Genomic DNA, 18556 nt, shown 5'->3' with positions numbered 1-18556 from the left:
TAGCCTCCTCCTCTACATTTGCAAAGTGTCGCAACTTTACATATAATTTCCAAGCATGACAGTGAGGGGGAGATTCCAATAATCTCAGAGAAGAGTAGAACAAAGGTCAGTGTTGTCAGCTATACTCTCCTCTTGATGAGGAACCCCAGATAATTCAGAACGTAACAGATCCAGCAACAGCACCAGTCAGATAACCAGCTAAGAAAAGCTCCAAGAGTCTAGCCGACTCCTAAAAAAATTATTATAAATATTTTAAAGACCAGAAATAAAATCAAATAATGGTCCTCTAGGAAAGACACTACCAAATTTCAGAGGAATAGTTTATCCTGAGCAGAGATGGCTAAAGAATTCAGGTCATTCCAGATGCCTGCAAAATGACCCATGAATACCTAAAAAGTAGACAGACTACAGGTATCTTTCAAGAGCAGCTAATTCTGCCATGCTAAGAAATGAACATAGGCAACAAATAATCTCTTTCCTAAAAGCCTGCTGGGGTAGGGGGTGGGGGAGTGGCGGGTGTCTCATGGAACAAAATTACAATTTTTATTTTTCATAAGTTGCTGGAATTACATCCACATCCACACAGACGCATTAATACATACGCATAATTAGGGATAAAAGGTTTAAAGTAATTACTTTCTGAACCAATTCTGGAAAGCATATATATTTTTTATTTTTAAACATTCAGCAGTGAAAGCGAGACATGGTATTCACAACACAAATTTATAATATTAGTCTAGGATTCAAAAGGCTTAATTAATGAACAGCCATTTCAAGTTTTATCATCTTCTTGAATATAGCCTATTCCACAGGTAAAATTCTGCCCCAAGCTTAGTATAATACACAACTAGTATTAAATAAATGTTCTTTGAAAATTGTAACGCTAGTTACTAGCTAAGAGAATCTATTAATTCTTTAAGAAAATTATCTTTATCACCATATTTTCTATCGAAAACATTTACTGGATAAATTACTTCAAGTTAATGTAATATAAAAATGCTTACCTTGACACCATGGCCCACATCATCCAGAACTGTATAGTCAATAGGTTTCCGAATATACCTTACGGGGCGCTCCATATTTGCAGGTGCTATTATTTTGTGAGTTCTTGATGTATTCTTATTTGTTGTCAAAATACCAATCTCTCTTCGAGCCACTTTCTCTTTATGAATATCCACGGTCTATATTAAATTTAAACAAAGCAAGAAAATATTATTAGGCATAGTAAATAATATATATAATGTCCATATATATTGGAACATATCATATAGGTTGGACCATAGGACTGAATCACTTGTCTATTTTCCAGTGAATACTATATCTTTCCCTTCAAAATTAAGCAAATTAATATCCTCAAGCTTCAAAACAGAGAATATCTAACAGTGATTAAAAGATAAAAAGCCAGCTAATTCAATGGATTTGATTTCAAAACAATTCTCAGGAAAGCAATTTTCCTTCCTAAAGATTTGGTGTGTGTGGAAAAGGAGGGAGGATCTTCCTCTGAGTAGCTTACACGTGATTTAGTGGGGATGCAGATAAGGAAAAAAAATCAGTAATTACAACACAATGAGGTAGTGCTATAGTGACACATGCACAGTTTATCTGAAATTACTCTAAAGGTGTTCAGAGTAAGATACCTAACTAGGTTGAGAAGGGTTCACTTAAAGGTTTTATAGAGTAGGTAAGATTTTAGGGATGAATAGAAGTATAAGAGGCAAATGTGAAAATTATTCAAGGCAGAAAGAACTGCATGTTGCAGACAAAGGTGTAAGAGAAAAGATGATAAATAAGAGCAGAGGTTAAAACTGGCAGCACGCAGCCTACCTAGCACTCGCCTTTATGGCTTAAAATAAATTTTTTTTGTAGTTTAGTTGCCAACATTTAAAAACTAGACAGTAGTCAGCACATGAGAAATGATTACACAACTGCTCAACAATTTAAACTTTGTCCTAATAGTAATGGGGAACCAATAACAAATTTGAGTGACAGCATCAGATCTGCATTTTAAAAGATCCCTCTGGCAGAAGTGTTGAGGATAGACAGAACAAGACTATAGGCAATGAGACCAGTTAGGAGACAATTATGGTAGTCTAGGTGAGAAAAAGCAAGGATGTGAACTGAACTGTAGCAGAGAGGGGAAAAAGGTTTTTCACAAAAAAAAAAGTTTAATGTTAATGCTTGTTTAAGATTCTATTTCACTAGAACTTAAAAAATTGTTTGGGAAAGAACCTGTAACCAAAAATGTACAGGGAGACAACTCTCCTTGCATGTCTAGCATTTTTACACATCTTGCAAGAAAAGGTACTGACTCCCTTTGTATGGGATATTTATATAGTCAACAGCCTTAGAAGATACAGTTCCTCTTTGGAGAGCAAAGGCAGGTTTGTTTACTGTCCAATATAATAATGTCACCCCCCAGGGGAAAGGTCAGGAAGGCTTACTGCCCATTATAAAAGATCTGGTACCCTAAGCTGAGAGGTTCCTTTCCTGTAACGCACCCAACTCTGTGTACAGGCATCACTTGGCTCTCTTTGCAGTATCCTATGGACATTGGGGCTGGTTATCTGGCACAAATCCTGACACTCTGGCTACTGCTATTGCTGTGAGTAATGACATCCTTTGTCTGACTCGAGAGTCTCATGTCTTCTAATAGTATCCATGAAATTGTGGCATGCTAACTTGTTAGCTTGCATGAAGGGTAAAATCTCAAGCCCTTCACAATTTTTGACAGTTTGGCAAATGAGGATGGAATGCTAACAGAGATAAAGCTTTCTAGAAATGGAATGAAAGGCCAGTTAACAGGAATTGATAGAAGTCCATGTGAATTATGAGTGAACATTTCGCCAAATTGTATGGTCAATCAGTCAATGAACAGTCCTCTACTTTACTGCCTGTTAATGAGGTTGAATTGAGGAGGTAGTTTCAGGCTGAGTACCAGGAAGTAGGTTCAAAGATAGCAGCCTGAATGATGCCCTGGTTACTGTCAATTCTCCAATAAGTTGACAGTCAGCCTCAGCAGGTCTGCCCGGGAAACAACTAGTACTACGATTTATCTGGTGGAGGGTGGGGGGAGCACAGAAGGTTCTGTCCCCTTTCAGATAACGTTGCAGAGAAATGTGTCTACACCGAGCGTGAAAGGAGGAAAGAGCAACCACTGTGGGCAGAACCAGAAGAATCTTTAGAACTCTGGCTAGTTTGCTTGGGAGATGTGAGGGTGGGGCACATAATGCTTGTTAAAGAAGAATGGCAAGAGCTGGCTATCTTATTGCTCAGCCCCTCCTCCAGCCCATCTTGTCAACATTCAATCCATTTGAGACAAGTAAAAGACCTCAGCATCTTTTGGCAGTGGGTCCTGTCTCCTATGCAAGAGTTTTGGTCCTCGTAGGTAAATCTCCCTGAGACAAACTCTCGTGGGCACTGACTGGTCTTCAGGCTCTTACTGTATTGAGCTGGGTTTAAAATGATGAAGGTGATTCACTGGAGAATGAGCAACTCGCCCCAAAGAAATCTAGATAAATTCTTGCTGTCAGCCCTGCCGGCCTTAGCAAATTCCCCTAGTCCTTATGTTGACTTCAGGCAAGAATTTAAGAGATGTTATCTTGACAGTGGAGCAGCAAACAGCCTGCATTATTAGGTGGACTCCCAAAAACAATGATGCCACTGTGCAGATCAAGCCCAAGTGAGCCAAAGAGTACAAACACATGGCTCCTGTCAGAAAGCAATGTGGCTGTAGCCACTGCATTAAGGTGCTCCCAAACAGAAACAGGTGATGTCAGTAATGATGACCTTGCCACAGAATACAGGGCTTTGGGGCGGACCAAAAACACCACAGATTTATTTGGTTGATCAGCACGCAGCTACAGCACAGCTCAAAACTAAAAGTAAATACACCTTGTTTACTGGTGCAGAGCTGCTCTCTCCCAACCTCTTCCTACACCCCAAGCTCAGCTGCTTTAAAGAGAAAGGTGAGTAGGGGCGGGGTTTAGTTCTCCAAGTCCCCAAGGGAAACTGAAGACCAAACACACCTGGGGTATGCTAGATCACTCTGGGGAGGAGAGGGACTCAAAGTTTTATGGCTCTGTTAGATACAGGAGCCCACGTCACCTTCACGTCCATCCTTGGAGGGAGAAGGTACCTGTTTTCAGCTACCGAGGTTTGGGTAGGGTTCACAGTGGGGAAGAGAAGCTAACCTGTCCTCTTGGGTGGGGCTCTTTGGATCAGATCAATGTATTACTATATGTAGCTTTCACCACTGAATATATAATTGGTATTACATGCCTGCACTGTGAATGCTCCTAAGTGCCAGAGGGGATTATGCCAACTGTGAAGAGCCACATATAGAAAAGCATTGGTAGCTTTAGCGCCCCACAATCCTTATGACCCCTTTGAGTACAAGTCTCTGTGCATGGATGATTTTATTGACTGGAGCCTCTGGCAAGAGGAGCAGCATCCACTGGAGATGCCCCTTGGGTATGGATTCAATGCCTCCATAACACAGCCACCACGTATATTTCTTTTGAAAATTTTCCCATTTGGGGATGGATCAACTCAAACTCAATGACAAACAAGGTGGGAAGGGCCTAACAAGCCTCTCTTATCACATGGAAATAGTATATTCAAGAATGTAGCCAGCTTGGCCCCTATAGCATCACAGCTTTACATGGAAAAGTGGCAGCTATCTCTCTGGGGAAATTTTATCCTCCATTCTGCCACCTAAACCAAAGCCGCTGGCTCAATGAGGCCCTTGATTCACAGAGGATCCTCTGAATGTCTGGGCCTGGTTCACCAATGATTGAGCTAAGCTGAAACCCTACGCTGTCCTTGTTATATTTTCACTGACTCTGGGGCTATTACCAATGGCCTAGTTGTTTGGTATGCCACTTGGAAAACTATAGACTAACATACTAAAGACAGACCATTAAAGACAGACCATAAACTGTGGAGACAAATTGCAGTTGCTGATCGGACCATCTGAGTCACTAATACAGATGCCCATGGTAAGGGCCCATTGTCTGATGAGACCACCTGGAACCAACCTGGTAAGGAAACCCACACTGCCCCGTTTCTATGTTTCTGATGCACAGGCAACCAGTGCACCTCAGACTTGTGACTCCCAGTAAAAGACCCATTTGTCTCATGGTGAGAGAGGCCCCATTACGCACTACTGGTAGATTGGCTACATCAGACCTCTGACCCCCTCTTCAGACTGTCAGTGATGCCTCATCGCTGATGACACTTTTTCAAGTTATGGTATTGCTACTGCAGTCCAATCAACTGACTCCAGCCACACCACTGTTGCCCTTGACATTCATCTGAGTCATGTTTTTCACTTTCCAAACATCCGCAGTCTGATAATGGTACGTTTTTATCTGAAAAGTCACTAACAATGGGCTGTTAGTCAAGGTTATCTGATGGCCTTCCACACTCCCTATCACAGGCATCTTGTATTGCTGAGTGCTAGAACAGCCTCCTCCAAAATCAACTCAAAAAACTCAAACACAAAACACAACCAGATTCAAACATGGACCAAGGACTTGATTAGACATTTCTCCAAAGAACATATACAAATGGCCAGTAAGTACATGAAAAGATGTTCAACATCACTAATCAACAGGGGAATGCAAATCAAAACCACAATTAGATATCACAACCATTAGGATGGCTATTTAAAAAAAAAAAAAAAAAAAAAAACAGAAAATAAGCGTTGGCAAGGATGTGGAGAAACTGGAACAGCTATGCACTGCTGGTAGGAATGTGAAATGGTATAGCTGCTGTGGAAAACACTATAGTGCTTCCTCAAAAAATTAAAAATAGAATTACCATATGATCCAGCGATTCCACTACTGGGTATATAGCCAAAAGAATTGAAAGCAGGGTCTCCAAGAGATACTTGTACACTCACATTCATTGTGGCATTATTTACAAGAGCCACAAAATGTGGAAGTAACCCAAGCATCCATTGATGGAAGAATGGATAAACAATGTGTGGTATATACATACATTGGAATATTATTCAGCCTTAAAAAGAAAGGAAATTCTGACACATGCTACAACATGGATGAACCTTGAGAACATTATGTAGAGTGAAATAAGCCAGTCACAAAAGGACAAATATTATATGATTCCACTTATATGAGGTACATAGAGTAGTTAAATTCAGAGACAGAAAGTAGGATAGTGGTTGTTAGGGACTGGAGAGACAGGGCAATGGGAAGTATTGTTTAATGGGTACAAAGTTTCAGTTTTGCAATATAAAAAGAGTTCTGGAGATTGGTTGCACAACACTGTGAATGTACTTAACACTGCTGAACTGTATACTTAAAAATGGTAAAGATGGAAAATTTTATGTCATGTATATTTTACCACAATTAAACAAAAATTTTTTTTTATCAACTGAAAAAGACTGCTGACTACACTACTTCCCTACCTCTTCCTGGTTCACACATCAGTAAAGCAGTTTCGTAGCTGAATGTGGCAGTCCCCCCAGAACACATCTCCTCTTGGCCACCTGGGTTCTGTCCTGACCATTCCTGAACAAGATACTTCTTTCTTTCCTCTAATGGAAACCCTAAGTTGGCCTGATTGGTACACCGTCTGGGTGGCAGCCCAGCCAAAAGAGGGCCTTCGAAATTTTAACTTAATTCTAGTTCACCCACTTGAATTTTCTTGTTGGATTTCTGTGGTCTTAGATTACAGATAATGACCACCTGGTTAAGTAAGTATATTGCTCACCAAGTCCCCTTACAGTGGACCATGCAGATCAAAGTGGGAGACATAACAGGGTCTCTGTAAGTTTAATAAAAATGCCCTTGTCCCTCTTGCACCTGACCCTTCCAGACAAAAGGTTTGGGGGAGAGTCAGGGACAAGTGGGAAAAAGGGAAAAGTTAGCTACTGGAAGGGGACACACAGGAGAACAACAACCCTGGTGCCTGTGGAAGAAACACTGTAGACCCCAGGAGGTAACAAGAAGGGAAATTAGTGATCTCCCTCTTTCAGAATCACCCCTGGAGCATTCCTCACAAAGGAAAATTTCCTGGTGCAGCTTTCCCAAACTGTGCAAGTGCCTTAAACGAACTGACTGCTGGGCCAGCCATAACCTGCTGGACAGCTCTGACCACAACTTAACCTCACCGAAAGTCTTTAGGAAGCAGCAGAGGACTGTGTCAGCTCCTGCAGCTCCTACACAAAACACCTGTCAATACCTCCAGGTGTCGTGCCTAGCCCGCCCTCCCTCCCCACATCCCCCACCATTCCTGTAGCTATCATTCAGTCATTCCAAGGGACAGATGAATGCCACCTGGCTGGTGGCACAGATAACAAATAGGACAGATTAGACTGATTGCCTTCAGGTAATCCCTCCAAAAACAAGGACTAGACTCAATTATTTGTACCGAACTGGGAGCCCTAAGGCCTACCAGCTGTCCAGGAGGCAACACCGGAGAAAGTGTCAGCCTGTGCTCCCTGACTTAAGTAGGTCCTATCTGGGGGAGAGGGGGACAACAACTGTAAATAATACATTCTTCATAGGAGTGCTTGTGCAGAAACCAGGCATTAACTTACCTCTCTCCAGATAATGTAGTGATTTGTATGTTAGGGTGGTCATAAGAGACCTTCAAGTTTGTTTACGCAAGCACCATCATGTTTAAACGTGCTACACCATCAGACAACTGTGATAGCTCCAAAGTGAGGATATTCTTGATTAGTGGGGAAAGGAGGGCCCTCCTAGAAGGATGACTGACTTGTTAATTATGCACACTCTGAGGTAATTATCTCTAGAACGGGTATCATCCAATTTCAAAAGTTTGAAATTTGTTACCTGACTTTAACTGAGGTGATCAATGACATCACCTCAGCCCTGGAGCCATTCAGGTCAGTCTCAACTCACTGGCCAGGATTGTTATGAATGACAAAATAGCCCTAGAGTTCCTCCTTGCAGGCCAGAGCCAAATCTGTGCATTCTCTAATACATTCTGCAGTACTCGGATTAATGCCTTGGATCAAGTATAAAGTCAGTACAGAAACTGACTGGCTCTCTACGGCAGATCCCGAAGGTTTATGGCATTTGTTCAGCTGGGAGCACAGCTGAGGTCAATACTGCAGTTTGGCCTCATCCTGCTATCCTGTTCATAGTTAAGTAACCTTTATTAAACATTTTATAATATAAACTGAATGGCTCTGGTCCCAGCTCTATCGGACAGAATAACCACAGTGACCAATGAAGAGTGTAATCATGGGAAATTTTACCAGAAGCCAAGAAGGTATTTAGAAATGAGGCAGAAATTTTGTTGGAAGGCAGTTATGCTTGGGTCCATCACATTTCTGTACATCTTGTAAGCAGAGGCACTGCCTCTCTTTGTTCGTTACTATCGTGTGAAGTATGTTTATATAATGAACAGCCGTGAAGGATAGAAATGTCTCCTCCAGGAGCAAAGGGCAGATTCATTTACTGCCTAGTATAATAAAGATGTCATCTCTCTCAAGGATAAAGGTCAGGATGGCTTACTGCCCATTATAAAAGTTTGAGTTCCGTAACCTGGAGGTTCCACTCTTATAACACACTGTACCGCAATACAGGAGAGGCATCACCACAGGCATCACAGCCCTTTTCACGTTCCTCTATGGAGCATGGAGCTTGGGAAACTGGCACAAATGCTAACATTCTGGCTCCTGCTATTGTCATGAGTAATAAAGTCCTATGTCTCTGACCCAGAAGTCTTGTGTCCTCTATCAGCATCTATGAAACTATGGCAGGCTAATTGTTACCTTGCACCAACAGCAAAATCTTAGACCCTTCACAGTGCTTGAAACAAGGCAAATCTGTTTTTATAGTGAAACAATTCACATCTCTGACCATCCCCCTTCCCTTAGTAATTTTGAAGATTATCTGATATACAGTTATTGATGTTACAAATTGTAGTTAAAGACCTTACATTTTTATCTTGAATGCCTCCACATATCTCTTCAACTCCTTCTTTTTCTAACAGGTCAAGCACAAGATTAGCTAGTACAAATTTTAGCTAAATTCTGCCTAATATGGAATTAAGTTAGGGTATTCTTAACTCCATAAAAGGGAAAATACAGAGATTTCACTGGACGGTAAAAAAGATGGACCAACACTCACCTTGGTTTGCTCCCAATTCCCTGAACTCTCATTCTCTGTCTCCTTTGCAAGGTCACCTGACAGATGGCAGTGCCTTCAGCTTTAGTCCCAGGCTCTTTCCTCTTTATAACCTCTCCTTGGCAAACTCATCACATTCATGCTTGAATTACCCTTTATACACACATAAACTTTTCTATATCTATTCTAGACCTCTCCTCTGCAATGCAGAATCATACATAAAACCGTGTGAGGTTCCTCTTGGATATTTCAATGGTACCTCAAAATGAATGTGCCTAAAATCAAACACATAGTCTACTCAACTCTATTTCAATGTTCCTACTTTAGTTCTCTATCAAGTTAAGTCAGACATTTAGCACTTACTTCATATGCAATATCACTAAATCTTGTCACATATACCTTTAAACACCAGAAATTGTTTGTTTCCTTCTGTTACCGACACTTTAATCCTAGTCAATCTAGCATATCATCTCTCACCTTGACTACTGCAATAGCCTTCTAACTGGTCCACTTGCATCCATCTAGCCTCTTTCTAATCTGCTCTCCATGGTGCAACCATGGCGATCTTTACAAAAAAGGAAACAGAGAAAACAAAATGAAAAAAATTGAAAGTATTTCACCCGCTTAAATCCTATTAAAAGAACATCCTATATGCTCCTAGTCTTCATGGGAAAAACAAATTCAAAATGGTTCAAATTTTTTTTGATATTTTTCTCAAACATCATCACGTCCACAACTATCCTGAAAATCATCTTTTTTCACCCTTCCTACTGCCCTCAGACACTGTAGAACTATTCAGGACACCTTTTCAAATTACTTAAAATTTTTTCTCTGAGTCTACTCCCTCCCCAGTCTCCTAATGTGGAATCATGAAAGTCCAAATCACAACCCCTCCGGCACCGCACAGCCCTCCATGTGGTAGGGTGAGTGAATAAAGCAGGTAGGAGGAGGGGAACAGGCCTGGAACATTTGCATAACAGCAGCATGCATATGTTCACCAAGCCAAAGTTAGCTTTTCCTGGGAGACTAATTCCAATTCCTTCTCATACTTGAATTTCCTTAGTTTCACACTGTTTTCTTCATCTTTACATAGCAAAAGCAGCAGTTTGATATAAGGAAAATCAGTTTTCAGTTCTAATATACTGAAGATAAAATTTAAGAGGAACCTGTGTTGAGAGGGACTAGGAGGCTCAGGTGACCACCCTGCAGCAATCCCTAGACCCATGAAGCACAGCTGAGAAACACTGGTTTAAAAAAAAAAGGCACATAAATGGGAAATCAGAAATCCTAGGTTTGAACATAGGTCTTTCACTTACTAGCTGCAAAATTTTATACAAGCTTTAACTCACTAAGATTCCATTCTGCTTACACAAAATGGGGGATGGGATAATATCAGAACCTATAATATAGTTTGATACAAAAAAGTCCTTAAAAAGTATTAACCACATCTGAATCTTACTTATCAAACTATCCAATCTACAACCCTGCAATTAAGGTAAAGTATTTCTAAAATATTAATATGAAATATCAACATTATCACACTGTGTATTAGAAATATGATAAATGTTGAATCTGGAGAACATTATGCCAAGCGAAACAAGCCAGATTAAAAAAAAAAAAAAAAAACTTCATGATCTCACTTACATGTGGAATCTAAAAAAGTCAAACACATAGAAGCAGAGCAGAAGGCAGTTACCAGGGGCAGGGAGGTGAGGGTAATTGGGGAGATGTTGGTCAAGGGTACAAAGTTGCAGTTATGTAGGACAAGTAAGTCTAGAGATCCAATGTACAGCATGATGACTATAGTTAATAAATTGTATTGAACACAGGAAATTTGCTAAGAGAGTAGATTTCAGATGCTCTCATCTCTCCCCCAAAAAGGTAACTATGTGAGAAGATACGTTAATTAGCTTGACTGTAGTAATCATTTTACTATGTGTATGTATATCAAATCATCACGTTGCACACCTTAAATATAAACGATTTCTATTTTAAAAAATGAATACGATAAATGTGAATTGTTTTCAAATCTCCAGTTTTGCCACTATCAACAACAGGATTTTGGAGAACTTCTCAGAGCCAACATTAAGGTTCTGGAAGCTTGAAACTCAAAAAGTTTCAAGGTAAACAAGTCCTACAGGCTAAAATTCACTTGGAAGAAGAAAACAGATCTTACATACATCGATATCAGTAGGACAAACTAGAGAAAAGATAGAAACCCAAAGACAAGTTCTGATAAAGAAGATGATGCTTGATGATTCAGCAACTGAAGGAGAAGTGATAAAGCAAAACAGAATGCAGATGAGATACATTTTGAAGTAATGGATAGAACGAACATGTACAGAGCGATCACCTTTTAAGGCATGAGTACGTTCCTGGAGACCTTATTTATAACTCAAAGCTCACAAAATTCAAGAACTAAGTTTAACACAGGACAGGGCTTCTGTTTACTGCCTAAACATCAAATGACAACAAAATAAATAGTTTAACAACTTCCTTGTCCAGTTTTGAAATTATGCAATGGTTCATAAAATTTCTTAATTTGAAGGAAGTCCTCACATTAAAAATTTTTTTTTGAATTTTATTTTATATTGCACTTTCAGCACATAAAACGAAATTGTACTGCAATGGGCTAGTAACAAAGACATAGATGCAGAGTCTAACACAAGGCCTTTGAGTTGGGGTAACGTAAGAGGCATAATCTAGGGCTAATATAACACAACTAGGAACTCTTCTGACAGACTAAATATGACAAGTACAAATAACACCAAGAGTTGTGAGAGAGAATAATGACAATGGGGAACAGAAGACAATCAACAGAAATATTCTACCCAAAAAAATGATCAGAACACCCTGAATAGGGCCAGCCGTGTGGCTTAGCGGTTAAGTGCGCACACTCCGCTGCTGGCGGCCTGGGTTCGGATCCCGGGCGCACACCGACGCACTGCTTCTCCGGCCATGCTGAGGCTGCATCCCACATACAGCAACTAGAAGGATGTGCAACTATGACATACAACTATCTACTGGGGCTTTGGGGGAAAAATAAATAAATAAAATTATAAAAAAAAAAAAAAAGAAGAACACCCTGAATAAAGCCCTAAGAAATTCTCCCCATTCAGTTATAAATAAGGGAAGAGATAAGGAAACAGTGAAATAGGAGTTCGACAGAGTAACCTGAAAAAAAAAAATTATGTGACCGTCAAAGCCAGGTACAACACATCCCCACCTACTCACAGCCATACACACCTCTCATTCCCCTACTCCCATCCCATGCAGAATTGATGCCAAATCTTCCCAAACTGATCTACGCCTTCAATGCCTCCTAATAAAAACCCCAACAGGGTTTTCCATGGTTTCAAAATATATACGGAAGGGGAAAGGGGAAAGAATGACCAAGACACGGTATTAAAAAAAAAAATTAGAAAGGGGGTAAGGGGACTTGCCTATTGAGATTTACTATAAAGCCATAGTAAATAAGACAGTAGGGTTCTTACACAGGGTTAAATAAAGGGACCAACTCAACAGAAGAGAGAATTCAGAAACAAATTCATGCTTATAAGGAAATCTGATATCTTACAGTGAAAGCACAATGGGAAAGAATGCATATTCAAATAGGGCAACTAGTTTGCCATACAGAAAGAAACAGTGAAAATGGATCCCTACCTCACACTATAGGGAAAAAAACCAATTCTAGATCCATTAAATGTAAATACAAATAAGTGGCATATTTATACTTAAAATATTATACATTAATGAGAATGAATGAACTATACATAAAATACAGATAAATCTTAGAAACATAATGCCAAATAAAAAAATGCAAGCCATGCTAGACTACATACAGCATGAATCTATTGTTATTAAATCCAAACATAAGCAAAATTAAACAATAATCTTTAGGGATACAGATATAGGTGACTGCATAAGAAAAGAATAAACATTCTCTTGGGGCTATGGAGAGAAGCATAATAGTAGAAGAAATGGAATTGATCATTTTCTAACTGAGGAGGCAGATTCACAGATGTTTGTTTTATTATTACAAATATTATAACATTCTTTTCATATAACACTTATTCTTTTGAATGTATTAAATATAAGATAATTTTTTAAAAGTCTTTAATTGCACACAAAGGACATACAGAGCACAGAGAAAAAAATGATTAATATTCCTGGAGCAGCATCAAAAGACTCCATAAGAAAAACCTCATTTTAGTCAGCCATAATTGGCAGGCCAAAGAGAGAAGAAAGGAGAATGGAGGCAGAGGAAAACACTGGCAGAGGAAACAGCATAAGCAAAGGCAAAGAGGCAGGAAAATACAACATCTGCACAGAGATTACAGAAAATTTAAAATAGCATGAATAAAAATAAGTTGAACTCTACTCTTATTGACAGTTATTAAAGAAAGACTAAGGAAATTAGAAGACCAAACTTGATGATTTCTTTTTAAAGGGTCAAGCAGGCCCTTTATAATATGAGCAGATTGGGAATTGAATAGGTAAAATAAATTGTGTGGAAAGCAAAGGTTCTAAGGGAATGATTAAAATATTCCAAAGTGATTCTATTTAGAAAGGAAAATATTTTCTAAAATGAATGTTTAGGGCCGCCCCCGTGACTTAGCGGTTAAGTGTGCACGCTCCACTACTGGCACCCCGGGTTCGGATCCTGGGCGTGCACCGACGCACCGCTTCTCCGGCCATGCTGAGGCCACATCCCACATACAGCAACTAGAAGGATGTGCAACTATGACATACAACTATCTACTTGGGCTTGGGGGTCAGGGGGCAGAAGGAGGAGGATTGGCAATAGATGTTAGCTCAGAGCCAGTCTTCCTCAGCAAAAAGAGGAGGATTAGCATGGATGTTAGCTCAGGGCTGATCTTCCTCACAAATAAATAAATAAATAAATAAATAAAACTGTTCAAAAAGAAAATAAAAATAAATAAAATGAATGTTTAAATAAAAAGATAAATTTCATAAGTAGATAAGATTTTTAAATTATCTTTTAAGATATGATTATTTAAAACTACTGTGTAGAAATACCTTGTTTTAGTTATGTTCTCGTTCTTTTCCCTTACCACATGGGGGAAGTGGGGGGGGGGGGGAGAAAGCATATGCTTCTTTTCAAGATCCTCCAGAAAAATCCTTTCTAATTATCAAAAGACAGAAAGGGAGGCAGGAAAGAGGTATGAGATAGCAGGACAACCTAATATTTCACATATTTTCTGCAATATCATATTGGAAGGCCTACTATCCTCACAACTGCCACTGCCAATATAGGGAGGGCATTATAGGTTTCAAGCAAAGAACCTTGTACCTAAGTAAAAGCACAATAAATGTTTGCTGAAAAACAACTACAGAAAATCGAAACACTTGCGCCCTGAATAGAAAAAGGAGAGGAGTATGAAAGGAATAGAAAAAGTGTAAGAGTCCTGAGACAAGCCACACAGAGAAAGCCCTCAACCAAGAAAGAGACAATCTTTGTCTGTTACTGCTTATTTGGACCAGACTCTGGAAATGGCCCTATGCCCAAAATTCTGTCTTACAGAGCTTTGTTCAATAAGCTTGAAACAAGGTCCCAATCAACTGCGAAGTTAACTTGATTCAGAATGACCCATATATACACACTACAAAGTAGATCTATTTAGAAAAGATGAGCTGCAAAATAAGACTCTGGTGGAAAAACATAATATAAAACACTTGGATTAGAATTAATTTGAAATATTTTATCCTAGGAAAAACGGGATCTGTCACTAACACTCTGGCCTATACCCAATTTTTCAGTACCACCTGATGACAGTTTTTTGTCTCCTCCCCTCCTGCTTAAGAATATAAGACACACTACAGAACATTCCACATGGTAATTATACATCCATCTCAAAAAAAATTTTTTTGCGCTTAATTTAGTTATAACCATTTTTGATCCAAACTAGGATCTAAGATAAATATGAACTTTTAAGAGAACACTAGATCACAGTTTATCCTCTAAATATCAGCTCATGAAGTTGTACTTATTCCCCAATCTACTACTCCTTATTAAGAATTAACATTTGTTTTAATATTTCATGAGAGTCTCTCCCTTCTTAAAAAGATAATATATCTGAAATTCTGTAGAAATGTCAGGCGTTATATTCTAATGACTAAGAGCACAGGCTCAAGAACCAGACCGCACAGATTTAAAAGTAGACTCTACCATTCACTGGCTGCGTGACCCTGGGCAAGTTACTTAACCACTCTATGCCCTCAGTTTTCTTATCATACAGATGAGATTTTTTTTTTTTTTAATTTTTATTTATTTATTTTTCCCCCAAAGCCCCAGTAGATAGTTGTATATCACAGTTGCACATCCTTCTAGTTGCTGTATGTGGGATGCGGCCTCAGCATGGCCGGAGAAGCAGTGCGTCGGTGCGCACCCAGGATCCGAACCTGGGCCGCTAGCATCGGAGCGCACGCACTTAACCGCTAAGCCACGGGGCCGGCCCCAGATGAGATTTAAAAACAAAAAATTTTATCAACTTCACAAGGTGATTATGAGGATTAAATGAGTTAATACATATAAAGGATTTTCAACAGTGCCTGGTATACAGAAAGAACTAAATAAATGTTAGCTTTTATTATTAGTATTATTATTTTTCTCTGTCTCCCAATCTATATCCAAGTGTTTAACTCTGAGTTTACTAGACAATATTACACCAGTTAAAGCTTATAGCCAATAACTACAATTCTTATTAACAATCTTAGAAATTAAAAATTGTTACTTAGTTCATTTAAGATGTCCCAGCTATATTAAACAAGGAATGTAAATCAGTATTATCAGAAAAGAAGAGTCATATCCAACACTTTCAAAGGATTTCAATTATACTCAATAGTAGCCCTTTCTGAGCCTCTTCATTTCTTTCATATTCATCAAAGGAGTATTTTTGGTCCTATAATACTTCTCACAAGTAATGACCACATTTGGGGATATTTTATACAGAGAGGATATTTAAAGGTACAAATTGGTACTTCAGATTAAATTTAGAGGACTGATTACGCACTGTCTCTCCCTCCTGAGACCTCACCAAAATGACTGGCAAAGAATTAATTTATACATACAAATTAATATATATTTAATAATATATATTGTTAATTGTTAATATAATTATTAAATATATATATAATATAAATTACTTTTCCTCCCCAGAAGGATAAAGGGAAATAAAAAGAGAAAAATCAGTGGACAAGAACTTTCAATAAATCTTTGGATATCAGAAAGCAAATGGAGGGCCGGCTCTGTGGCTTGGCGGTTGAGTGCGCGCGCTCTGATGCTGGCGGCCCGGGTTCGGATCCCGGGCGCGCCTCAAGGCACCACTTCTCCGTCCAGCGCGAGGCCGAGTCCCACGTACAGCAACTAGAAGGATGTGAACCTGTGACATGCAACTATCTGCTGGGGATTTGGGGGGAAAGAGGTGAATAAATAAAGTCTTTAAAAAAAAAAAAAAAAAAAAAAAAAAAAGAAAGCAAATGGAGGGAAGATAACTGATCAGAACAGAAGCAGCTAGAACCCAAAATGCCTGCAGACAGCAAGATAATTTATCCCAAAAGAAAAAAATAACTCTTAAGAGGCTCGGAATTTGGAAGCGATGGGTTCCATAGACTATAAAACTAAGGAACAGAATCAAAACCACAATGAGATATCACTTGACACCCACTAGGATGGCTTTAATAAAAAAAAAAAAAGATAATATAGTGTTTGTGACGATGCGGACAAACTGAAAACCTCATACACTGCTGGTGGGAATGTAAAATGGTACAGCTGCTTTGGGAAACAGCTGGCAGTTCCTTGAATGGTTAAACACAGAGTTACCATATGATCCAGCAATTCCACTCCTAGGTATAACCAATATAACTGAAAACATATGTCCACCCAGAAACTTGAATACAAATGTTCATAGCAGCTTTATTTATAACAGCCAAAACTGGAAACAATCCAAATGTCCATTAACTGATAAATGGATAAATAAAATGTGATATATCTATAGACTAGAATATTATTTGGCAATAAAAACAAATAAGTACTGATACATGCTACAATGTGGATGAACCTTGAAAACATCATGCTAAGTGAAAGAAGCCATAACAAAGGACCACATATTGCATGATTTTATTTGTATGAAATATCCAGAACAGGCAAATCTATAGAGATAAAAAGTAGATTACTAGTTGCCTAGGGCTGGGTAGAGAGAGCATGCAGGGATTGGAGAGTGATAGCTAAAGAGTACAGTGCAGTTCTTTTTGGGGCGATGGCAATGTTCTAAAGTTGCTTGTGGTAATAAAAGCATAACTCTGTGAATATATCACGTGTCACTGAATTGTACACTTTAAGTGGGTGAATTGTATGGTATGTGGATTATATCTCAATAAAACTTTTTTTTAAGTGAGGAACAGAGCTAAAAGCTGGAAAACTGCGTGTCTATATACTGAACAGTGGAATTCCCAGTCCTTCCATTCACCATGTTCTCAGAATGCCAGCATTCCCCTCATGAATGCAACTCTCATGAAAGAAATTAGAAAATTCTCCACTGCAGAAATAGAATAGCACAAGAAACGACTTCTATATATTGAAAATTTGGGGCACCTCTGCTCAAAGTCCAATCACCCCACCAAGTGACAGTCTCTGTCACATATTTATAGAGTTTCTTCTTAAGCATTTTAGTTCCTCATTCTTACACAGCCAAGGATCACCAGATTATATGAGGGAACATTTCACAAGGCAGGGGGGAGGTGGGGGAACCTAAAATAAATAAAACTGAAAAAAAGATTTTGCAGACTCAAGGAATACTTTTTAAAAAAGGATTTATATTATATGCAGAAGAATAAAAGATGATCCATTAATAAATAAGAATTCAGTGAAAAAAGAAGAAAACTTGAAAATTAAAAGAATAAAAATTAAAATAGATACACTGTAATTTATAGTTGAGGAAGAGATGGAAACTAGGAAGGAAAAGAGTACTAAAACATGAATAAAGAAGGTATAATATGTGAAGAAAACATCTAGGAAAAAGGAACAGAGAATATAGTGGAAAAGAAATTACCAAAGAAATAATACTATATCCCAAAAGTATAGTAGTATATCTCCAGATTGAAAGGGTTCACCAAGTGCCAGCACAATGTACTTTTTATTTTTTTTTTTTAAAGATTTTATTTATTCATTTTCTTCCCCCCAAAGCCCCAGTAGATAGTTGTATGTCATAGGTTCGCATCCTTCTAGTTGCCGTACGTGGGACTCGGCCTCGGGTTGGACGGAGAGGTGGTGCCTTGGGGCGTGCCCGGGATCCGAACCCGGGCCGCCAGCATCAGAGCGCGCGCACTTAACCGCTAAGCCACGGAGCCGGCCCCACAATGTACTTTTTAAAAGACCAATAACAAGTTATATTCCTGTGAAATTTCAAAATACCATA

At 38.9% G+C, this 18556-nt stretch overlaps 1 protein-coding gene across 12 annotated transcripts in view; it reads right to left on the bottom strand.

Annotated features, from left to right (window-relative positions):
- Nucleotides 1-18556, bottom strand: part of ABI1 (abl interactor 1) — a 117901-nt gene that overhangs the window by 26909 nt on the left and 72436 nt on the right. For all 12 annotated transcript variants that reach the window (XM_004425273.3, XM_014783593.2, XM_014783592.2 and 9 more), the window contains exon 3: nucleotides 1005-1181. In XM_004425273.3, the coding sequence (XP_004425330.1) occupies nucleotides 1005-1181 (177 nt within the window). The remainder of the gene's footprint in view (nucleotides 1-1004; nucleotides 1182-18556) is intronic.

Source organism: Ceratotherium simum, chromosome 32 (assembly GCF_057802395.1).
Source record: "Ceratotherium simum simum isolate JZ-2026a chromosome 32, ASM5780239v1, whole genome shotgun sequence".
Classification (NCBI taxonomy): Eukaryota; Metazoa; Chordata; class Mammalia; order Perissodactyla; family Rhinocerotidae; genus Ceratotherium; species Ceratotherium simum.
This window is presented reverse-complemented; position numbering and strand designations above follow the sequence as displayed.